This window comes from Dipteris shenzhenensis, chromosome 20 (genome assembly GCF_047967505.1).
Source record: "Dipteris shenzhenensis isolate YYH24624 ecotype China chromosome 20, Dip_SZ_1.0, whole genome shotgun sequence".
Classification (NCBI taxonomy): domain Eukaryota; kingdom Viridiplantae; phylum Streptophyta; class Polypodiopsida; order Gleicheniales; family Dipteridaceae; genus Dipteris; species Dipteris shenzhenensis.
In genome coordinates this window covers 6,439,949-6,465,067 of record NC_141615.1, presented here as the reverse complement: position 1 = coordinate 6,465,067, position 25,119 = coordinate 6,439,949, and the positions used below count along the sequence as shown (strand labels likewise).

At 43.3% G+C, this 25,119-nt stretch overlaps 2 protein-coding genes and 1 pseudogene across 2 annotated transcripts in view; 2 read left to right on the top strand and 1 right to left on the bottom strand.

Annotated features, from left to right (window-relative positions):
* Nucleotides 1-284: 284 nt before the first annotated feature.
* Nucleotides 285-1,512, bottom strand: LOC147889183 (uncharacterized). Its single transcript, XM_087391140.1, has 2 exons — nucleotides 1,144-1,512; nucleotides 285-1,054 (listed from the first exon to the last, which is right to left on the bottom strand). Exons 1-2 carry the CDS (start codon nucleotides 1,325-1,327, stop codon nucleotides 621-623), a joined length of 618 nt encoding a protein of 205 aa, XP_087247266.1. The 5' UTR covers nucleotides 1,328-1,512; the 3' UTR covers nucleotides 285-620.
* A 6,295-nt stretch (nucleotides 1,513-7,807) lies between these two features.
* Nucleotides 7,808-25,119, top strand: part of RPN12A (regulatory particle non-ATPase 12A) — an 82,050-nt gene continuing 64,738 nt past the window's right edge. Inside the window, exon 1 of the mRNA XM_087391564.1 lies at nucleotides 7,808-8,134. Coding sequence (XP_087247690.1) covers nucleotides 8,030-8,134 — 105 coding nt within the window. The 5' untranslated portion in view covers nucleotides 7,808-8,029. The remainder of the gene's footprint in view (nucleotides 8,135-25,119) is intronic.
* LOC147889182 (uncharacterized) lies at nucleotides 10,777-12,296 on the top strand (annotated as a pseudogene).

Here is a 25,119-nt window from a genome sequence, read left to right as displayed (position 1 = left end):
TATTAGAGGGGGAGAGAGACACACACTCTCACACACACGCGCACACTCACACGCACATACATTTAGGCTTAAAGAATTAGATCTTTTGTGTAACTGTTAAAACCTTAATGCATATGTAATGCAAAATAATGATATTGGCTTGAAAAAAATCTCATGTAATTGGAGGGATTCGTTCATGCAGATTTCCTACATATTTTCTAACGGAACTGTGGTGAGGCGACCTGCAACCTTAGAGGCGACGTAACACACACACACACATACTTTGGAAGTCGGTATCTTGAGAATCGTCATCATGGAGACTGGTTCTGTCAACTCACAGTACTCATGTTTGTTTGTTGAGTAGGGAGACGTTCGACTAATGATTTTCTCGAAGGGCGAGGGGCTGGGGCGAGAGAGAGAGAGAGAGAGTCGAAGATTCTCCTTAACATTGCCCCAAGTTCTCGTCTTACAAGATTGTCACGATAACTTGGAGCTATTCTTCTGAGAAGAAGCAGGCCACTTCGACATCGCACAACCAAAAACGCTACCTCGTCATGGCAGCAGCTACGACCAAGCAATGCACTGGGCAACGGCAAGAAGGCCTACGCATCAAAAGTTTGCACGAGACGTCGTTTCGCTTCTTAGTAAACGGAAGGCGGAGAGGCCATGGGAGAAGGAGGATCTGAGGGAGTGGGCGTGGGACGGGGATGGCTTGGCTTGTGGCCTTTGAAGGGCTCGTCAAAGCTTGGATGATCCACAACAGCATTGCTATAAGCAAAGAATGAAGATGAAGATGATGATGGGCAATCCGGCCATGGCTGCTCAGGCTTGAACGCGAAGGGCCCTGTTGAGATTCGGCCTCCTCTTCCTGCTGCAATTACAGCTCCCGATAAGCCTTGGTTAAGATTCGTGGCTATGGCGCATTGTGCATCTGTGCTTCTCACCATCTTCACGCTGCATACTGATTGCTGCTCTACCTGGAAATGGAACTTCCCCTTGCTGTCTGTTGCTACCCATTCGCGCCAACGCAATCTCCCGGATGTGGAATCGATGCAATCCAGCATCACTACTGCACCTGTTCATTTACAAACGGGGCAAACTGTCAGAGATAATTTGAGACCAAAAAAGGCTTTGATTCAGAAAAAGAAACCTTGTCCATCGTACCTGCAAGTGGAACGCTCTTCTCTGTGTACCTGCCCTCCGAGCAGCGATCGCAAAATATCCTTCCAGATACTATCGCGCTGCCTTCAGTCTGCGAATGCACGGTCGCTTCGCTGCACCAAGGATTCAGTGCAACTACGAGTAGCAGCGGCAACATGGATTTTTTGAATTGCAGCAGAGCTGCCATCCTCTTCGGAAGCAGTAAGCGGAGATGAAGGGACGATGATCTTCTTCCGTAGGGTCAGGCCGGCGATTGATCTGGATTCTCAAGCAAAGTTCCGACTTCTCCCTCGTTCGCACTGCCTCGCAGGCTAAAGCGCTCTCTGTCTCTCTCTCACACAGACATGACGTTGCCAATCCAGAGCTCCTACTGTCGAGTCTCTCGGAATCTTCTGGCCAGATTTGTCTCCGTGCACTCGTTGTTTCCCCATGTACCAGCCACTTTTACAAGAAATTGCTTCGGTTGCGAATCTGCAACCGCAAGCTTGCAGCTGGCCTGGCAAAGCTGGTACGGATCACATGGACAAGGGAGGGGACTCTCAGCGGAGCATCATTTTCTGGAATGGCAGCGCAGGAGCATCAAGCAGGGGCGTCAGAAGATAATTATTGTGTATGTGCCAATGGTTGGCCACACGGAAAAGTGAGCATTGAGCATGCCTGCACCTGTGCATGGGAATCGCGAACAGTTTGTCTGTGTGTCTCTCTGTTTGTCTCGACGGTGATCTTCCAAGGCTCCAAAGCTTTCATACCGCTTGTGCTCTACCAAAGTCATGAATCAGGTTACCCTTCTCCCAGCAGAAATCTGTTGGCGCGAATCGTTCAAACTTAAGAAACATTCACGTTAACATTTCTCAGAGCAACGTCCTCCACCTGAAAAGACGTGAAGATGCTCTCTTCTTCAGACGTCTTCTTCAGACGTTCTCTGAACGGAGTATATATATATATTCACGTGAAAATCTTCACGAATAAAAGAAGTACGAGTAAGGATTCGTCGGCCTGAGCCAAAAGTTGAAGCTGCTTCATGTGAGATGCCACATGGGAGAACATGGGAAACTTGATAAACCAAAAGCGATGGAGAGTCTAAATAAGGATGCTTGGCCATTTCTAACTATATGCGCAATTGTAAATAGCTAATAATAGTTCAGTTGATTTAACGGCTTCTAATGTATCACATGGCTTCCCATGATTTTAGAATTTCATAAAACTCTCTAGCGTTGGCCAAGTAAACACGGGAATCTTTTTATTTATGATGGAAGCTCTATGTACTGCATTGGCTTTATTGCAATGATGTGTGGTTGCTCAAGGCTATGATGGAGAGTCTCTCTAGGCTATGAGCATGTATAGCTCTATTGCAATGACGAGTAGCATGACTCGTCCACGATTGGTTAGAGAACCGCTCCATGGGTCTCAAGGTGGGATCTTAAAGAGTCTTTAATTTTAAGAAACAGAATTTCAAATCAAATGACCAACTTTGAAAAAAGCCACAATGAGGCAAAAAACAATCACAATGGGTAAAGCCCAAAAAGTTGATAGAGAGAAGGCTTGTTATGCCTATGGTTAAGGGGTAAAATTTTGCCCACTTAATGAGTACATCTAGATCCATTAGTGTGTCACAGTCAGAAAGTATGCAGTTGGAAAGACTTGTATGCCCATCTCCTACACGAATAGCACATTCCGAACTGTAGGTGCCTTCATCATTTGTATATTGTGTTGCAATAAATTTTCTTATAGTTCCTACATATTTCGAGAATCACATCTCTAGGAGTATAAGGGTCCCCCTTGGAGGGACTTTGAGCTCAACAAATTTTCTAAATCCTTTTTTGTTTCTCACAAATAGCATATCCATTGGACCTCTTAGCTTTCTTACATGGCTTATGTTGTTTTATACAGGAATGTGTGCTTACCTTGTTTGATAACTTCATTTACTAATCTCATTATAGGTGACGTATATAGACTGTCAATTTCCAATTTTAAATAGGAGGGCTTTCTATCTTTGCATGCCATGGGCCCCTCTCTCTATTCCTATACATCCTCCTAAATCCCTCCCCTCCCCGCCTCTCTCTCTCTCTCTCTCTCTCTCTCTCCTCTCCTCTCCTCTCCTCTAATCTCTCTCTCTCTCTCTCTCCCCTCCCCCTTCACATACACACACACACACACACAAATATCAAATATTAAAATATAGTAAATATCAACATGAACTCTCTCTCTCTCTCTCTCTCTCTCTCTCTCTCTCTCGTGTATGTGTGTGTGTGTAGAATATAACATATATAAAATCTCTCTCTCTCTCTAAGGGTATATATTATGTGTGTGTGTGTGTGTGAGAGAGAGAGATACTATTATATATTCTCTCTCTCTCTCTCTCTCTCTCTCTCTCTCTCTCTCTCTTGTAGATAAGCATATTTTCACATATTAATATATCATATTATATAAAATATATATTATACTTTACACCTACTTTACATATATAATATATATATCTTTTGCGCGTTTTCTCTGTCTCTCTCTCTTTCTCTCTCATGTGTGTGTGTGTATATATATATCTATGAATATAATATAACATATATAAAATGTATTCTCTATCTCTCTCTCTCCTCCCCCACATGCACGTGCACACACACACAACCATACACACCATTTCCTGACAATCAAGTTTTATAATTCATGTTCCTTATAAGCCATCTTCCTGACAATTAAGTTCAAGAATGGATGTACTTTATAAGACATCTTTGTGCATAGCAGGTCATTATTTGCTTGGGTGTAGCCATTTTTGGTGAGGTTTAGGGACTTTTTTGTATATAGGTATCTTGCATGACCCATAACTTATGCATTGTTGAACGAAATTCGACAAACTTTGTCTTTAAGTTTTAGTACACATTCCAAACTTGAACATGAGACCAAAAATTATGGAATAAGGATCTGGAACGAGACTGTTAAAGCATTACAAGTGCTATGTCGCATGTGAAGCATGCATCCTGAAGACTATAAGATATAGCAATTGATTCAAAAACATCAAAATTTTATTCTACATATACATGCAACCAAGTAATCATTCAAAAGTACACTATGTGAGCTTCTCGTCAACCCAAGGATACACCTAAATGAGATCATTATGCATGGGTTAACAGGTCTCCAATGTTGTACTAAATTGATGCATACCTATTTGAGGGCATGCTTCATAACTTTTTTTTGATTTGTTGAAAACCAAAACGGATTGAAAATTTGGAATCCAAACTATTAGGACTAGTGCGTGGTGGTCTTAAAACATTGATAATTGTTGCTATTAGTATCTAAATTGATGCATGGGTTAACAGGTCTCCAATGTTGTGCTAAATTAATGCATACCCATTTGAGAGCATGCTTTATAACTTTTTCTTGATTTGTTGAACACCAAAACGGATTGAAAATTGGAAATCCAAACTCTTGGGACTAGTGCGTGGTGGTCTTAAAACATTGATAGTTGTTGCTATTAGTATCTAAATTGATGCATGGGTTAACGGGTCTCCAATGTTGTGCTAAATTGATGCATACCCATTTGAAAGCATCCTTCATAACTTTGTTTTTATTTGTTGAAAACCAAAACGGGTCTCCAATGTTGTGTTAAATTGATGCATATCCAGTTGAGGGCATGCTTCATAACTTTTTCTTGATTTGTTAAAAACCAAGATGGATTGAAAATTTGGAATCCAAACTATTAGGATTAGTGTGTGGTGGTCTTAAAACATTGATAGTTGTTGCTATTAGTATCTAAATTGATGCATGGGTTAACGGGTCTCCAATGTTGTGCTAAATTGATGCATACCCATTTGAGGGCATGCTTCATAATTTTTTCTTAATTTATTGAAAACCAAAACGGATTGAAAATTTGGAATCCAAACTATTGGAACTAGTGCGTGGTGATCTTAAAATATTGATAATTGTTGCTATTAGTATCTAGATTCACCCTAAAATGGAAGAAGTTGAAAAAGTGCAATTTATGCATGTACAAAGATCTTTTAATAAATCCAATACTATTTACAATTTTAAATTGTTTCTTTTTCCATGCACTTACCCGCTATATGGCTCATAAGCATGCCAAAGGTCATTGCATTTAATAATACAAAGGATCAAAACCTGATAGCTTGCCCTTTGGCCTATTTGTATTTTGAAGCATTTTAGGTCACATTGCACTTGTTTGGGATATTCAAGTCTGCTGAGTGTATCGTCAGAGGAGGAAAAACCTATAGTTAAAATTTCGCTACTCCCACGAATTTTAATTTTTTACACCTCCCGCCCATCAAATCTTGAAAAATTAAGTACATGCAACTTGTCCCCATCCTATAAACGCCATGCAACGTGCACACACCTCAACGTGACCTTGCGCAGACTTTGGTTTACCATTGTCTTCTTTCGGGTAAGTTGTCTTCTATTCTTTACTTGCCCCACTAGCTAGCTTCTCTTGGTCTATTCTGGACTGATCGTGGCAATGGCATTAATGGCAAGATGCAGCTCGCCATGGCTTGCAAGAGAAGCAGACAGAGCGAAGAGATAGGAAAGACGAAAAGCCAAGTCAAGGTACAAGGAACAGAGTGCGGGTTGAGGAAAGTGCTAGCACGGTATCAAATCGGCAACAGAAGACACTTTTGCAACATCTGTGAAGGGAGAAACAATGAGAAAAAAGAAGACTCCTTACAGAGCAGCAACAAGAAGCGGTTGCAGATGCATGCATTTGATCATTACCATCGGAGCAAATAACACGAGCTGTGGTGTCACGTGAGCATTTGAGGTAGCAACATCATGCCATTCAGGTGATTACCAGTCTTGAGTCTTCACAAGCTTTAGCCTGCACCCTAAAGTTCATATCCTACCAACACCTTGGGAGATGCACACCCAAGAGGCGATGCTCTCTAACCTGAGAAATGACCTAGAGAAAAGTGAAAGGGGTGCACAGCTTAGACCAAGTAGCTGTAAAGAGGGTGACATTAGCTATGTTGGTGTCCCTTGAAACAAAGGAGAAACGGCTTGGGCACACAATGTCGAAGATGTTGTCAATTAGAAGGACCAACATGGCTCCAACGGTTGAACGTAGAGCATAAGCAATGCACGATCATCCCCATTCGAGAAGTCTGTGGGCTTCAACAGAACACAAGAAAAGGAGAGACAATCTAAGTGTGACATTAGCTACATTGGTGTCCCTTGAAACAAAGGAGAAACGGCTTGGGCACACAATGTCGAAGATGTTGTCAATCAGAAGAACCAACGTGGCTCCAACAATTGAACGTAGAGCATAAGCAATGCACAATCGATTCGAGAAGTCTGTGGGCTTCAACAAAACACCAGAAAAGGAGAGACAATCTAAGTGTGGAAGTTATTGCTACGATGACGACGTTTTGGCATGAAAATACGAGAGTTTCTCCACATAAAAATGACATTTGTAAGAAACGGATGGGATGCAAGGTGTTTGAGGAGCACATCATACACATGCTAGATACAATGCAGGTCACTGGGTGCCTAAACCAGCCCAATGGTTGTTTGTTAGGGTCACATTGGCAAGTTTTTCGGATATTGTCTCTCGACGTTCGGCTACAATTGCGACTATTGACATTCAGGTAATATGTTAGTTTCTTGTCCATTCGTGAGACCTATCCTCGGCGCTAATATTCTCGGTGTTATCTCAGCACCTAAGGAAGGGCTCTTTTCCTCGGATTATAACTCGTTGGGGAAGGAAGCATGCTGCCTCCCCACCCACACTATGTGTGGTTATAATAATTATATATTATATATTATAATATAAATATTTTCAAATGCTGGTCCATTCAGAATTTCTTGTTTTCAATCTGAATGCTTTTGCCTCATTGCTGTACATGTCGTAGATATTATTTTTTCTTTTCATTATATTAGTCTCTCTTTTATTTTAATTGATAAGATTCTTCATTACTCTACATGTCAAAATTTTTTCTTTTTGTTATGATTAGTCTCTCTTTTATTTTGATTAATAAGATTAATTCTTCCACCCCTATCCTTTTGAAGACTTCTCCCCTTTTTTTCATTTCCTTTACCTAATATTTTTTACCCCTCTTCTATTCCCAAGTTGTCCATCATTATTACCCTTTTCAATCTTACACTCATAGGTGTCATCCAGCTTGATAAGTTTATGGTTAAGTTATTATTTTTATTATGACCCCGATAACAAGGAAGGGGTGTTTATGACACCTGCCATCCCAACTAAGTTTTAAGCTAGTTCTTACCATGTTTTTCTTGTTGGATGGTGGCAGGTATGCAGACTCCCCTCTTCAATAAATGTGATGCTTGCTAGGACTTGTCCAAGCTCTACTTTTATGCAATTTGTGCAAAATCGTTTTTACAAAATTGCCCACCGCTTGGTAACTTTTAGGGGGTCACCTAATTGTTCAAACTTTTTCTTTAATGCAATAAGTTTCGCTTTCTTTTTCAGTCTCTAGCTTCAATCTCTAGTCATTTCACTATGCAAAGGGATGTTGTCAAGTCTTCCACACACACACACACACACACACATCAATGTTATGGGACATACTGAAACCAAAATTAGGGTTGTCTCTTGAGGTCTAATGTTTAAAATTTGCAAGGCTTACATCACTTAAAGCATGATGCATCGAAGGTCATAAAAGTCACCCATATAGAGCACTTTGGAAGCAAGCACGAGGGACTTGTATAGCATTATCGTAATGGTCAAACCCTCTTAGACCACCCTCAACCAGGGTAGGGTTACCGCATGCCGTACAGATCTAACCAGGGCTAAAAAGGAAACATGAAAGTCGTCCCTTGCAAGTAAAGAGAGAATCCAACGTTTTCGTCTCCTGCTGCTTTAGGTTTATATCCTGGTGCGTAGCTTTCGGGGCTTCGTCTTAACTGTAGTGGAAGCTCGACGATCGTCATGGAGACCAAGCTTGTGCAAACTCAGAGTACGTTCGAGAAGTTCAAAACTTCCTTCTCGAAAAAGGACTTCGAGACGAGTTGCACGCTGCTGTCTCAGTTAAAGGTAATGATTTTCGAATTATAAGTGTGGAACTCGGCCATTTAGAATCGTATAAACTCTCCAATGACCAGCGAGGTTCCTTGGGAAGTTATTCTTTGAATTTGCATTTCTTGTCATCTTGACTTGTATCGGCAAGAGTCGCTCAATACTGTGCAAGATAGAAGCCATGCCACCATGGTCTATCAAGGGAGGACAATGTCACTTTGCAGTGCATCAGGCTTGTTAGTTTGGTTCTTGTGACCTGTGGCTTAATGCTCTTTGGCCTCTAGCTATGGACAGTAGACTATTTGCGTATGTTTAACTTGAACAATAAAATGTGCGCACTTTTTGGTGGCCAATTTAAAAAGTTGTGTGTTTTTGGTAGTAGTCGCATAACAAAAATTTGCTCACAATTAATAACGTTTCCAAACAGTCGAGGCATAAACAATAATAAAAAAGCCTTCTGTACTTAGCTGAGCACCTTTACTTGGGTGACTACTGCCAAGGACCTCAATTGAGTAAGCGTTGGTTTGCCAATTGCACGTTTTTTGTCTCGAGGGGTGTCAACTAGGGCAGTTGTGTCTGACGGCATAATGAACGTAATCTCCCAAAGATCGTCTCTTAAAGAACCTTTTAGACAAGAATACCCAATGATGAAGCTACGGTCAAGACTTCATATTTAGTAAGGAGTCGAATTTAGCACATCTTGGGTTCCAAATTGATTAGCCAGCAACAAGGTAGGGCCTACCTATTAGGTTACCTAGTGCGAAGCTCTTCTTCCATGTTGTAAGGGTTCTTCATCCCCTAACCCCAATGAGATGGATCCCTTCTCTAGGGTCCTTCCATATTGACCTCATTGGGTCCTTTCATACTTGCACCATGCGTCTCAAATGCGCAAGATTGTACCAGCCAATTGGTTCTATAGGATGAGTTCTGACTAACCTCACGTCACCTCACGTCACCTTGTTTGGGTCCAAACGAGGTGAGGTGAGGCTATAATGTTTGTATTGGAGAGTCTACAATGAAATGGAGTTGTTTTACATCTTGGATGAGGAAAAGGTTGTCTATTTTCTGATTAGTCTTCTCCTTTAAGAGTAGCCTCTGTGAGCGGCCTTCACCTTTGGAGTGTTGATAGAAACTCTGGTGCTATTAGAGTGGTTTCAATTTCTAAGGTCATTGGCTTGTGGCACCTAGGTGTCACCCCTAGAAACCCCTAGAAGGCCCCGGAGCCTTTCCTTGCCTTTTCATGCTGATTTGAGACTTCTCCCCTACCAGGGGCAGCTTCATCCTCTAGATGATGGATTTCTGCAGCTCTCCTCTTGCTGGCTGAAGTGGAATTTCAAGCTTTCTTCGCGACAGTTCTCCTCCCCTTGGTGCCCTTTGTTGCTAGCATGCTTCCGGGACCTGGACGCCTTCATTCTGGGCCATTTTTTGCTTTCTTCACGACGGAAGTTCTTTCCTGGATCTAAAGCCATATTCATGGGTGCCTCTCTTCCATAGTTACCGCGGAACGGCGTTCCGCCTTCCTGGAACGTCGGAACGCTGGTTTGGAGCTGCAGGTGTGCCTAGAACGGGCGAAACGGGAGCGGAACGTGTCTATCAGGTGGAACGTTCCGGAACGTGCTGGAACGCCCGTTCTGGGCGTTCCGGCCTGTGTGATCCTGCGCAACAGGGGCGGCGGCGGTTAGATAAGCTGCTGCGACTGTTTTTTGGCTCGTTTGCTGAGCCGGCTCCCTTCCTCCTTTGCTGTCCCTGCTGTCCCTGCTGCCTAAGTCCTCTTGGCTGCCCCACACTCTCCCTACCTTGGCTGCCCCTTGGCTGCCCCCTACTCTTGCTTGGTTGGCACTTGATTCTTGAGCAGGTAAAATTTAAAATTTGACGCAATGAACATTGGAATTTGGATATTCTAGTTTGCTGCGTTTTTTTCCACCTAGTGGACACTTTACTTATGTCTCATGCAAGGGCATTTTGATTGTTTTTTTAATTTTCAGCCATTTATCAATTTCAATGGCACCTCCTCGTGGCATAGATGCAGAAAATAGATCCCCTTGGTGGAATGAGGTGGATCTTGTGTCCAGATATGATAGTGCAAGAGGAGGAGGGTCACGCAAGTGGAAGTGCCACTTTTGTGGTTCCATTAAGAGTGGAGGCACGGATCGTGTGCGAGCCCATTTGTTGGGGGTTAGAGGCAAAGGCATTTCTGTTTGCCCTACAGTGTCAGGAGCATATATCATACGATTGCAGGCACTTGCAGATAGACTTGATGCAGCAGGGAGTCGGCCCTCTGTTCTTGATCCTCGAGGTACATCATCATCAGCTGCACCTACAGGCGCGACATCTTTAGCGAGTGCATCTACCCCATTATTTGGGGCTGCTCCACAGCCATCCGCGCATGGAACAAATGCTTCCCAGACCCAGGCTTCACGAGGTCCAGTGCAGGTTAGTCTTGTGGCATCATGACACCCTAGGAGGAGGGCACAAGTAGATGCAGCAGTGGCATGGTTTTTTTATGCTGCAGATGTTCCTTTGGTAAAGGCCCGCAACCCATACTTTGCAGATATGGTGAAGGAGATTGCTTCTTTCGGACCTGGCCATGCTCCACCCTCATTCGAGGCATTGCGCACTACACTTCTAGCCTCAGAGAGGATGGCTATAGAGGATGCCTTGGGACCCATTCAGGATGTATGGCGTAGATGTGGCGTCACTATCATGGGTGATGGTTGGAGTGACAGTAGGAGCCGCTCCATTCAGGGTATCCTTGCATACTCCAGAGGATGTAGCTTTTTTATTAAAGCTATTGACAATTCAGAGGCGGGCAAAACTACAGAGAGATTGGCAAATATTTGGAGTGAAGCCATTGATTATGTGGGTCCCAATAATGTCATCCAATTTGTTTCTGATGGAGATTACTCAAACAGGGCAGCAGGGAGGATCATTGAGGATAGGTACCCACATATTTGCTTCACTCCTTGCATGTCACGTGGGCTCAACAATCTCCTCAAAGATATTAGTAAGATGCAGTGGGTGGAGCCTTTTATTGAAATGGGCAATCACATTGTTTCATTTATCACTCGCCACCACTACATTTTGGCTGTATTTCGATAGAGATCCCCAAAGGATCTCTTAAAGTATCTAGAAACACGCTTTGCATATAATTTCATTATGCTAAAGCGTCTTTTTGAAGTGAAGAATCATTTGAGGCAGCTTGTAGTTTGTGAGGAGTGGGATGCATGGCGAGAGCGCACCTCAGTGGCAGGTATTCGATGCAGGTCCATAGTTCTTGATGACACTTTTTGGGACACTGTTGAGGCATTGTTGCAGGTTGTGCGGCCAATCATTCTTATGTTGAGGCTTCTTGATGGAGATGAGCCTTGCATCGGCAAGGTGTACGAGGCGATAGACAGGATGATTGAGAGAATCCTATCTCTAGAGTCTCTACAGACTTTGGATGGGGGTAGGAGACAGGAGCTATCTCGTCTTGCGACAGGCAGGTGGACAGAGTAACACTCTGCATTAGTGCTGCATTTGTGGTGGATCCAGAATTTCAAGGTAAAGGACAAGAGACAGATGCAGAGGTTGTGCAGGGTTGGGAGGATATCTTGAGGAGGCTTGTACCCAGTGGAGATGATAGGAGGAGGGTTCGTGAAGACCTTTCCTTCTATCGACAAAAGAGAGGCCTCTTCGGTTTGCAGGATGCACAAAATGATAGGTTCAAGATATCTAGTGCACGGTGGTGGGAGGATTATGGGGCAGATACACCATTGCTGCAAAGATTGGCCATTCGAGTGCTTAGCCAAGGTGCTCGCTCCTCGCCCTGTGAGCGCTTATGGAGCAGTTTTGGGAACATTGCAAGCAAGAAGAGGAGCAGGCTTGGTGTCTAGAAGGCAAATGACCTTGTATTTGTTAATGCGAACTTGCGTTTGCTTAACAAGTTCAGGGCTGAGTGTACTCCAGAGCCATTTATTGGATTTTCCCTTGATCTTGATGACAATGATGGTGAGGATCAGCCAGAGGGAGAGGATGATGTGGAGCAGCATGAGGATGAGCAGATTGAGGGACAGCTTGGACAGGAGGATGAGATCTCACTTGCTGATGACTAGTCTTTGACTCACCAGTTACCTTGGCCCTTGAGGCTAGTTTTGTACTTGTCATACTTGATACTTTTGTCATATGTACATTGTACTCAGCAGCCAGCTTTTTGTATTTTCAGCTATTATATATCCTCATGCAATGTACTTTCTTTTCAGTTTCAATTTGGAGTCTGGACTCTGGAGTCTTTAAATTTTTAATGTTTAAGACTTTAAAGTTTAATCTTGGATATTTTAAATGTTTTGTCATTTTATGTCATATGCCGACATGTCATATGACGTGGCGTTCCCCGACGTTCGACCCGCTCCCGTTCCCATTCTCGCTCCCGTTCTAGCATCCGACGTTCCCGGAACGCGGCAACTATGCTCTCTTCTTGCTCCTGCCTGGTGCAAGGCGCACTGAAAACGAAGGTGTTTATGGGCTGAAAACTCTATTCTGGTGGATGCATCTCTCTTTTCTGATATTTTTTGGTGCTGGAAGACACTCATAGGCAGCTCCTTCCTACCAGAGTTTGCTGTCCGCTTTTCATCCTACTTCTGGAGCTGTTTCGGGCTGAAACAGGCTCTTTCTGTTGGCTGAATTCTCATCTTCCCTTTCTACTATTTGCTACAACCATTCCTACTGAGTTCCTGCTAGGTTGGATGCCCTGCCGTTGGCCCAGGAGAGGATTGGGACACTGGTTGTGATACTCTCTTCCTGGGGGTGCAGTGGTTGGCCTTGGGCTCGAAAATGGGTAATGCATTGCTTGGCATGCTGTTAGACTGGTCTACTTGTGAATATGCATGTCTACTGAAAGGAACCAAAGTAATAGCAGTGGGAGTTGGTCACTAGCACAACCACGGGTTGGCGTTGTACTGGGTTGCACCTGCGGGTGAGCTCTTGAAGGGAGTCCCTTTGTATTTTGAGCTAACCAGATTAAATAAATATTGCAAGGGGCGCCAAGTGTTGGGGCCAACAGGTGTCACTCTCTATGTTTCTGAGTAGGGGCATTCTAGCCTCCCTTGTCTTGAATGGCTCCATGATGCTATGCAGTGAAGTTTATGCTTTGAGTTTTGTTTGTGGACAAAGGCAATCTTTTGAGTTGGCTGTATTTTCAGTTTTGTGAGATAGTAGAGACAGTTACACTGCCCTTTGTGATCAAAGGCAGGTTACAAAGTCTCTCTTTAACTATCAATATGTCGAGGCTTCTAGTAGGCCTCTACATATGTAGTGTAAGCAAAAAAACGAGAGCAGATGAAACTATACCTATATCTACATATAAATAAATGTGTGTGTGTGTGTGTGTGTAGTAGGGGACAACAGTGGCAAATGTCAAACATATCTAAGAGGTAGCAACTTTTGCCGCTAGGATCCTAAATAGGCTCTTTGCAGCTTAGATCACTTTTGATATAAAACTTGGATGATATATTGATATGTGTGTGTGTGTGTGTGCGTGCGCGCACGCACGCACGCTTGCTGTTAGTAGGTACCCATGTAGGGTGTAAGCAGTAAGAAGTAGTCAAATTGTAGGTAGATGGCACTCTCCCAAGTCAGTTGAGGCACCTTTGGGTAGTGCTGGCAAAGAGATTCAATTTAAGTAAATTACTCATGTAGAAGGTGGAGTCATGGGTATATATAGATTATGACATTGGTCTTACCAAGGTTGATTTTCATATCCTGGCTGTCATAATGCTTGTCATGCTAACAAGTATCTCCGCAATCCCTTTCCTATACTTGAGATCGACCCATGATTGGAATGAGTGCCTTTCCTAGTGGTCAATCACGTCTTCCGTTAGTGGCCAGGCCAACTCATTATGTAAAGTCGAGAGAGGGTGGGAAATAAAGGATACCCTTGCTTTGCTCCAGTGATGCTAGTCCCCTCCATTGACCTCCCCTGCATGGTGTGTATTCCTAAGATAGCACCGTTCGCTCGGTCATTGATAGAGCAGCTACTTCATACGGGTAAGTTGGGATAGCATGTGGGGTGCTCAAGATGTTCGGTTTATGTCTTTGATTGTTACGGTCTTGCTAGGTCTCTATTTCTTTGTGGTTTGCCAGCCATGGTCCTCCTTAGACATTAGTGGGGCCTAATTTGGTGACAATTAAGGCTGCTTCTCATTATTGTGATACTCACGGGTTGTTGAATCTGTCTAAACACGCTGTGAAGCTTAAGCACTTTGGTTGACTATTGTGTGGTGAGATTGAGTTTGGCAATTAGATTGTCATTGAGGAATCGCCACCATCAAAGAGAATAGGAACCTTACTTTGGCCAGAAGTTCTCCAATCGGTTTGTCTACTTTCTTTTGGATTTTTGCTGCTATCATGACTATGGAAGACAATGCCTAGAGCTGCACAAGGTAGTAATGAAAGGGAGACTGTTATGACTGCACTAGCTGTTGGATGTAGAAGGACCAATGTTGCTATCGGACCCTTGCTTATGGCAGTAATAACAGAGAGGCCCTTTGTTGTGCCTCTGCACTTCCTCTGCATGTTGAGATAGTAGGGTCTCAACTCCGCGAATGTAAGTGGCCAAATGAGGTGTGCGATGGGGAGTGACAATTGTAGGAATGAAGAGGGAAAGAGAGGCTGCGATGTGGGCAGCACGAGCTGCCACATGGGCAGTACATGATAATTCTTCTTAGATTTCATTGGACCCCTCACTTAGGGCTGAACAGTCCATGTAGAACTTGCTAAATCTTTCTAGTATGGTCAAATATATCGGGTTTTTGGTGTAGTTCACCTTGATATTGACACGTCCCCAGCACTCTTGAAACCTCTGATCTGCAAGCAAACACAAGAACACACCAATGTGAGGAAACTGAGCAGGCTGCTCACCACCCAACCATGACATCTACGGGATGTGATCTCGAATCAAGAGATTTCCCCTCCGAGCCACGAGCTGAGCTACTGGCACGAACTCCCAACCAGATCCTAACCAGCCTGGTGTCCCATACCACCAGGTGGCGCTGTGAAGCCTGGGATCCGCTGCTGGGCCTTGGGCTACGCTATGATGCAGGCGCGCGTCTGCGACTCAATCCAGGATCAGACCTAGCACCTGGGAACGAAACTTGCTCCCATTGGCTCTCTGAGAACTGAACCTCTGGGCCCCTTATATAGACTCGGGCCCCAAGCGCCAAAAATAGCGAAGACCTCTAACTGGTTCGTACCCTTGCCACTCAACCCGAGAATCAAGCTTGCCTAGCTCTAAGCCTCCCCAGGCTACCTGAGCTAGTCTTGTGTACCGAGTACATGCCGGATACCAATCCGTGCACATGACATACTTCCCCTCCTCTAAGAACTCACTCTTGAGTTCGCTAAAAAACTCGAGAATGTCCGCTGGAGGTTCTGTAATGTCTCCCATGTTGCATCCTCCTCAACACGATCCTTCCACTTGATCTTGTATTCCGTGATAGTTCTATTATGAATCTGTCTTTCACGAAATTCAAGAATACACTCCGGTTCGTGTGGAATAAAAGTCAAATCTGTAACTTCTATTATTTCTTGAGGAGAAACAAGTTGATCATCCGTACCCAATACTTCTTTCAGTCTACTGACATGAACTACTGGATGTACTTTAACATCAGGAGGCAATTCTAGTTGATATGCAACTGGTCTAATTCTTTTAATGACCTTGAACGGACCACAGTATCTGGGGGATAACTTCGGAACTAAACCAGTACTTAGGCTCTTGGATTCCTTGGGAATTCGCAAATATACCATCGTTTCTTCAGAGAACTCTCTAGGTGAACGATGTTTATTAGCATAAAATCTGTCCCGATCTTGGGCACTTCTAATAGACTCCTTGGCAAACTGCAACATTTCTTGCATGTCTAGCAAGAAGGTCTTTGCAGCATCATTTTGGATTCCTTTTAACCCAACCATAACTCGTGACTTAGGTTGAAACCCGTACATAAGCATAAAAGGACTGTAACCAGTACTCGAATGCTTTGCACTGTTATAAGCAAATTCTATCATAGGTAGATAATCTTCCCATGAAGACTGTCTCTTAGAAACATATGCCCGAAGCATATCTTCAACCAATTGGTTGACCTTCTCTGTACTGCCATCGGATTGTGCATGATCTGAGGAACTCATACTTAGAGTAGTTTCTAACTTCTCAAAAACAAGTGTCCAAAAGTTACTTGTAAACTTTGAGTCCCTGTCACTGACTATGTCAGAGGGCAAACCATACAGCTTAAACAAGTGGTCCACAAACTCGTGAGCCAGCTGAACAGCTGAAATAGTTGTTCTAGTAGGTAAGAATCGAGCCATTTTTGTCAAACGGTCGACTATGACCCAAATGGAGTCATGACCCTTGCGCGTTCGAGGCAAACCAGTAATAAAATCCATGGAAATACTTTTCCATTTATTACCTGGAATTTGCAATGGCTGTAATAAACCCGCGCTGCTAAGGCGTTCTGCCTTAGTAACCTGACAAACCCGGCAACCTACCACAGTTTTCAATAAATGCACGCATCTTAGGCCAATTAAAGGTATGCTTCACAAGAGACAGAGTCCGATGTATACCCGGATGTCCAGCACTAGGAGCATCATGACACTCCCAGAGAATCTTGGATCGAATTTCCATAACATCTGGCACACAAATATTTCCATTCCAGAACAGCAAGCCGTTCCTAATCATCCACTGACCTCCCGCCGCATGTACCGTAGGGGGCATAATCCTCGAGTCTTGGTCAACCATGGAGCTCCCATTCTGGACTTTCTGCCAATAAGAAGTGAAATGACTATCAGTTGCGCAAAGCCCTCTCAAGATTGAAATAGGTCTGAGGATATTTCTGTAAATGACAAAGCATTTACAAACTTGACTCGAATTAAGGCATCCGCTACACTATTCAATGAACCCTTGCAATAACGTATTTCAAAATCAAAATCTTGCATTAATTCTGCCCATCTAGCTTTCCGTCCCCTCAATTCAGACCCATCACACACATACTTGATTGACTGATGATCGGTCAATACAAGAAACTTCGAACCATACAAGTAGTGTCTCCAAACCTTCAGTGCATACACGACTGCATAGAGTTCTTTTTCTAGTATGGGCCAACGATATCGGGTGTCGTCTAGCTTCTTACTCTTAAAAGCTACAGGTCTGCCCTCTTGGAATAAAGCGGCCCCGATCGCAAAATCACTCGCATCGGCCTCTAAAACATAAGGCCGGGTAGGATCGGGTAATGCAAGAACGGGTGCTTCCTTGATAGCAAACTTCAAGGTTTCAAAAGCCTTGTTCAATGCATCATTCCAAGAGATCGGCCCGGTAGACCTGCGTTCACGACCTTTCAATATGTTTGTCAGGGGTGCCATGATGTGTGAATAATCACGCACAGACTTCCCTAGAAATACCGTAAATCCTAGGAAAGAACGAAGTTGTTTCACAGTCTGAGGGATAGGCCATTCTAAAACCTACTACCTTTTGAATAGGAGTCCCTCCACTTTTGGGGGGGACCTTTTGGGTCTCTAGACAAAGTAGGGGGACCTTTTGCGATCCAGATCAATGCTAATATCTTCAGAAGAAATCTTGTGTCCTAAATAAATGATCTCCTTTATAAAGAAGTCACATTTACTCATCTTGGCATAGAGCTTATGCTGTCTTAGAATAACTAAGACAATCCGGAGGTGTCCTATGTGATCCTCTAACGCTCGGCTATATACCAAGATGTCATCTAAGAACACTACAATGAATTTGCCCAGAAAATCTCGGAACAAATCGTTCATCATTTACTCGAAGGTGGCAGGAGCATTGGTCAAACCAAAAGGTAATACAAGAAACTCGTAGTGGCCATACCTAGTTTGGAATGCGGTTCTCTCTATGTGTTTAGCATAGATACGGATTTGGTGATAACTCGTTCGCAAATCAATCTTAGTGAAATACTTCGCTCCGGCCAAATGGTCTATTTGATCATCGGGAGGAGGTAGAGGGTATCGATTCTTAATTATCACTTTATTCAATCGTTTATAATCTATACACATTCTCCATGTAGAATCTTTCTTCTTTCTTAAGAGGACAGGGGCTCCCCAAGGTGATTTGCTCGGGCGAATATAGCCCATATTCAAATAATCTTGTAGCTGTAAAGCTAACTCATCCTTCTCAAGCTGGCTCATCCTATAAGGTGGAACACTAATAGGTTGAGCCCCAGGTACTAAGTCTATGCGATGATCTACTGCCCGTTCTGGAGGTAAATCTTCCGGCAGTATGAAATCATCTAACAACGTTCTCAATTCACGGTGTTCAAACAAACTTAAATCATTCTTGTTATTAATAGAGACAACAAATGAAGAAAGCGGAATTAAAACACACTGATAGACATCATAATCAGAAGTGTTTATTATATTCCGAAGCTGCATCGTAGATACGATAGGTCCTTGAGAAGAGGGAATATTATCACACTGAATACAAAATTGGGTGTCCTTATCCAAAAAAGAAAGAGTATGTTTCTTCCATCCAATTCGAATATCATGGGTTTTAAACCACTCTATTCCGATTAACAAGTCCACATGCTCCAAGTGCAAGACATAGCACGTAAGAGCCGCTGTGTATTCTTGAATCCGGATAGAAAGCGCTTCAATCTTGCGATCCCAAAATTGCTTCGCAGCTAGAAGCTGCACCTCATAGATGTGATCGCTAGGTATCGTGGACTATCATGGGTTTTAAACCACTCTATTCCGATTAACAAGTCCACATGCTCCAAGTGCAAGACATAGCACGTAAGAGCCGCTGTGTATTCTTGAATCCGGATAGAAAGCGCTTCAATCTTGCGATCCCAAAACTGCTTCGCAGCTAGAAGCTGCACCTCATAGATGTGATCGCTAGGTATCGTGGACTATCATGGGTTTTAAACCACTCTATTCCGATTAACAAGTCCACATGCTCCAAGTGCATGACATAGCACGTAAGAGCTGCTGTGTATTCTTGAATCCGGATAGAAAGCGCTTCAATCTTGCGATCCCAAAACTGCTTCCCAGCTGGAAGTTGCACCTCATAGGTGTGATCGCTAGGTATCGTGGACAGCCCCATCTTTTGCACAAGTTTGTAATTAACAAAGTTGTGAGAGCTGCTTGGGTCAAAGAGAATGTGAACTCTTTGGTCCCTAACTTCTCCATAAACTCGGAAAAGATCATGGAAACCAAATAACAAAGTATTAAAAGTGCAATTACAAGAAAGTGGGCAGGTAATGACATTTACAGAAATACTTGTCATCGAAACTTGATTAGCTCCCTTAGCTGTGGTACTCGGACCGCCTGGAGCTTCGGTCTCGGCGCTTGCTTCTGGTTCTTGCGCTTAGGACAATCATTCTTAGTGTGGCCCCGCTCCTCACAGAAGAAGCAATGTCCTTTCTTTAGCTTCAAGGTACGAAGGAAATGGGCACGACCATTGTTCGCCTGAGTCAAATGTTTCTTGGAGGCGTTGTACAACCGAAACTGAGAGTGGGAAATAAACAGCTATGGATTCACGTCAACGACTGAATTAAAACTGTCCACAGCTCTCCCTTCTCCAAAGCTCTCCCTCTCTCTCCCTCTCTCTGGACAAACACTAGGGCCCAGGACAAATTGTCGGGCTGGACCCCCCCCGAAGGTCTTTATTACTTTCAGAAAAACTGTTACAAAAGTTCAGCAGGAAGCTGTCTCGTAAGTCTCTCTCCATACAACCGTGAAAAGAAATCTTTCTTTACAAGGGCTTCAAACCCCATTCAAATTGGCAACATGCCACTTGTCTACAATCTAGACTAACTCTTATTACAAGCCACTTAGGGCCATTCTGGAGTCTTCAAAGCTCTCGGTCACACGAACCGCTTCCTAGGTGCTTGTCAGGCTCCCATTTCGCTTAGGAAAAATAATCCTTCTAGTACCTGCAACAATTAATTAAAGCGCACCACCATGGTACCCATTAATTGTTAGCGCTTTGCATGCAAATAACAACACACTGTGGACTAATCCTAGTCACGGTGGGCGTCCCCACTGAACACATGTGCACATCTAAACAAATATATATATAAATAAATAAATATATATATTTTCTCTGGTTGACCGAGGTCAACACTCTTGATTATAATTAAAGAGCTTCGACCAAAGGTCAAGGCGCTTTAATTATAGCCAAGTCTCTCCAACCGAGGTTGGCACATCTTGGTTAACCGGGGTTAACCCTCTTGGCGCAGGCCAAGTCTTGTTGACCAAAGTCAACATTCTCTGACCGTAGTCAGGTTTACTTGACTGGAGTCAAGTATCTTTGACCGTAGTCAATCCTTTGACCATTAAAATGACTCTTTGACCGTAATTAACACATATAACATTCTTTAATTAAGATCAAATAAATGGTCAACTGTACTTTGACTTAGGATATTTACATTGTGGTGACATCCCCTCGGCTTCTATTCAGTTGACCTCAACTGAAAAGCTTCCTTGTAAACATCCAAAAGCTGTGGATGATCGGATAACATGTCTTCGTCCATCCACTTGGCATCTAATGTCGTATAATTCTTGAATTTTACAAGATACCTGCAAAATTCCTTACCCTGAGGGCCTTTACGTACAGTATGGTACACAATTTGCTCTGGCTGAAGGACTTCCTCCAGCTCATCCACTTCTGGTGGATCCTCTGATACTGGTTCTGTAGGCTCTGGTCCTTGAAATTTCTTTAGAAGACTCACATGGAATGCATTGTGAATCCTCCAATGCTCTGGCAATGCTAATCTGTATGCAACCTCATTTATTCTTTCTGTAATCCTGAAAGGGCCATAGTATCTGGGAGATAACTTTGCATACACTTTGTGTTTGCCTTTAAACTTGCGGAGCCTAGCTTTTTTCAAACTTTAAAAGTACCCAGTCCCCTTCCTTGAGATCCAACTGTCTCCTATGTTTATCTGCAGCTCTTTTATGTTTCTCTTGAGACCTTTCAATTGCTGTCCGGACTTGGCTGTAAGCTGTCTGGAGGTCCCTCACAAACTGATCAGCTGCAAATATTTCATCTTTAGTCCTTAATATAGGTGGCAAAATCACCTTCCCATATATGACTTCAAAAGGGGCTTTCCCTGTAGAGCTATGTACTGTATTATTGTAAGCAAACTCTACTAACGGTAGGTACTTTTCCCAGTCTGAACTTTGGTCACCCACGTAGCATTTCAGCATATCCAAAATGGTAGAATTTGCTACTTCACTTTGACCATCTGTCTGGGGATGGAAAGAAGAAGAAAAATTCAGATTCGTCCCCATGTTATCAAATAAAGCTCTCCAGAATAGACTGGTCATTCTGGGGTCTCGATCACTAACAATGGACTTAGGCATACCATGATGTTTAAAGATCTGTGCCATGAATAGCTTAGCCATATGATCTGCCTTTATGGTTTTGCGAACCGGAAGGAAATGAGCTTGCTTGCTGAATCTATCAATGATAGTCCAAATCCCATCATTCCCTGACTTTGATCTCGGCAAATCAAAAATAAAGTCCATTGTAATATTTTCCCATGGTGCCTGAGGCACGGGAAGAGGCATAAGTAGGCCAGGTGCCTTCTGTCTATCATACTTCATTTTCTGACACGTAAGGCATTCAGTAACAAACTGATGTATATCTTTGCGCATTCCTGGCCAAAAGAAATACCTCTCTAGTGCTAGAGTTGTTGCTGTAATTCCTCTATGTCCAGCGTAGGGAGGTGCATGGCATTCCCCCAAAATCTTTTTCCTCATCTCCTGGGTGATGCATAGGCAATCATCTTTCATTAAATACCCATCTTTCAGGGAATAGTGACGGGTGGATTGCCCTTCTTGCATCTGCTGTAAAATTTCACCAAAATCAGAATCATGAGCATATTGTTTCCTCATGCCTTCCAGGTCCTGATGATAAGCAATAGTTACATTATTGACCTGGGGTCTTCGGGACAAGGCATCTGCCACTCTGTTCCGAATTCCTGGAGTATGGACAATCTGAAAATGATACATTGACAGCATGTTTGCCCATTTCATATGCTTCTCTGAAAGTTTGGTCTGAGTCAAAAAGTATTTCAGACTTTGGTGATCTGTTTTGACAGTAAAATCTGCACCCAAAAGATAGTGTTTCCATGTATGGATGGCATGAATTACAGCCAATAACTCTTTCTCATAGATTCCTAAATATCTTTCCGCATCCCGAAGTCGCCTGCTTTCATAAGCTACTACATGACCATTCTGATGCAATGCAGCCCCAACACATTCTCCACAAGCATCGCAATCCACATCAAAAGACTGATACAGATCCGGAACTACCAGAATAGGCTCTATAGTCAACTTTTCCTTGAGTGTATTGAATGCTTTCTTCTGTGATAATCCCCAGGTGAAGGCTGCGTTTTTCTTAGTGAGGTCATGTAATGGAGCTGCGATATCAGCAAAATGTCTGATAAATCTTCTGTAGTAAGAACACAAGCCTAAAAAGCTTCGAACTTCATGCACAGTTTTCAGCTCTGGCCATTCTTGAATGGCACGGATCTTCGCTGGATCCATTTGTATCCCATTCTTGGATATTATATGCCCCAGATAGTGGATTTCTTCCAAGAAGAATTCACTTTTCTTGCTGTTTGCATAGAGCTGATGATTTCTCAGCTCATGAAACACTATAGCAAGATGTTCTCTGTGCTCTTCCTCTGTCTTAGAAAAAACTAAGATATCATCAAAGAAAGTACCAGTAAAATGCCTGTACTTCCGGAAGATGCGATCCATCATTCTATTGAATGTGGCTGGAGCATTTGTCAATCCAAAAGGCATCACTAAGTATTCATACAACCCAAATGTAGTGCGGAATGCTGTCTTGTGCACATCCTGAGGCTGTATCCTCACTTGGTGGTAGCCACTCTTTAAGTCTATCCTGCTGAAAACTGAAGCTCCATTTAACTGATCCAAGACATCATCAATACGCGGAATAGGGAATCTATTCTTGATGGTCATTTTGTTCAGTGCGCGATAATCAACGCACATACGGAATGAACCATCTTTCTTCTGTACTAACAGTACAGGGGAACAAAAAGGAGACGAACTGGGCTGAATCAAGCCTTTGGACAGCAAGTCCTGTACTTGAGCCATAATCTCCTCTCTCTGAGTCGCACTGACTCTATAAGGGGGTCTATTTGGTGGCTCACTACCAGGCATTAACTCTATCTGATGATCTTCTGGTCTCTCTGGGGGTAACTCCCCTGGCAAAACATCGGAAAAGCAATCTTTAAAGTTTACCAAAAACTGAAACTTATCTTTGTCTGCATCATTCATTTCAGCATGCATATCAGTCTCTTTTTCTTTTACAAAAACCATGTACGCAGAAATTGCAGACTTTATTGCTTTACCGCATGAAACATCAGATACAATGGGGATAGTGTCCCCTTTATTCCTGGCAATTACACGCTGATTTTTTCCCCTATGTACAAATTCCAGCACTCTTTCAGGAAGAGTCAACTTCACTGCCTTGCGGTGAAACCAAGGCATCCCCAAAACGACATCATAATGTTTCAGTGGAGAAATGAAGAAGTCTTCCTGATCCACATAACTCTGAACATGTAGACGGAGCTTCCCTATCAAGGGAGTAACTGGCACAGGATTCCCACAAAACATTTGATCGGCATCCAAAGCCCTGCCTAACTCTTCCGTCTTTATTCCCAGCCTCAGGGCTAGATCCTCTGATATGAAATTATCAGTAGCCCCTGGATCAAATAAAATTAGCGCTTGCTGGTCTCTAACTTTGCCCCATGATAGCAGCAATTCTCGTTCTTCTGGGTTCAAAGCATGACCCAGTATATCAGGAATACCCCCCGCCATTGGCTTTTGCGGTCCTCGTGGCTTCTCTGCCTCTTTTCCCTTCGATGATGAAGGCTTTTCTGGGCACTGGGCAGCCACATGCCCCTCTTTACCGCACCTGAAGCATTTCCCATCTCTACGGAATTCCGCTATCTGTTCAGGGGTAAAAATAGATTTGCCTTTATAGGTCTTTGAGAACTGAGTACCCCTCGGCTTCTGAGGCTGAAACCCTTTCTTTTCAGCCTTAGGGGACTCTTTCTTTTCTGATTTTATGAAATCAGATTTCTTTTTATCAGCACGTCCTGCATGCAAGGATGGCACTGTAGATGGATCTTGTAGCGGTACAAGACTCGCTACTGAGGCTGAATGCATAAGATCTTGAATATTCTTTGCCCCCAAAGCATTCACTACTGCCTGAATTCTTGGAGTGAGACCTGCTCTGTACTTTCTCATCTGGGTACCTTTGGAGATCTTTTTGAACGGTGCAACCTGCAAATAAGCATCCCAGAACTTTTGGTTGTACCCATCCACTGTATCTCCTGCATCCATGTGCAAGCTGTCCCAGTCTTGAAGAACATGGTCTCTGAACTGTTTAGGCATGAACTGCTGGTAGAAGGCTTTCTTGAAGCCCTTCCACTTTCTTGGGGCTGACCCATCTGTAGTCAGTGCACTCCACCATGCACTAGCCGTTGCTGTTAAGTGTAGGCTGACCATTCTTAATTTGGAGGATTCTGAAAATTTCTCTGTACCAAATGCAGCATCAAACTGTCTGATAAACTGCAATGCTTTGTCTGTATGACCATACTGTCCATTGTAGGTCATAAACTTGACAGATTTTCCTCCCTCTTTAAATTCCCTGGTCGCTTTGGAAGACTTTCTCTTCCCAGACTTCTCGTGTTTCCTTCTTTTCCTGAATGGTTTATCTGATAAGGAAGAAGAAGACACAGAAGTCGAACTCGAGGTAGACGGTGATGGACTAGGAGATCGGTGACGATGCCTCGATCTCTTTTTACTATGGGACCGTCTCCTATGAGATCTATGAGATCTCTCTCTCTCAGACTGTACACGGGAGTGTGCCTCTGGCATTGGCACGTCATATACTGGATTAGGCATAGCCTCTGCTGGAAACAAATGCTGAGCCCTGGGATCCCTTTTAAGATTTTCCAGCTCTTGTA

What these genes read in the sequence shown, in the direction of transcription:
- LOC147889183 (XM_087391140.1), bottom strand. Translation starts at nt 1,327, where the DNA reads ATGGCAGCTCTGCTGCAATTCAAAAAATCCATGTTGCCGCTGCTACTC. An exon ending in GAAGAGCGTTCCACTTGCAG is followed by an intron (nt 1,055 to 1,143) that starts GTACGATGGACA and finishes GTAAATGAACAG; the next exon opens with GTGCAGTAGTGATGCTGGAT.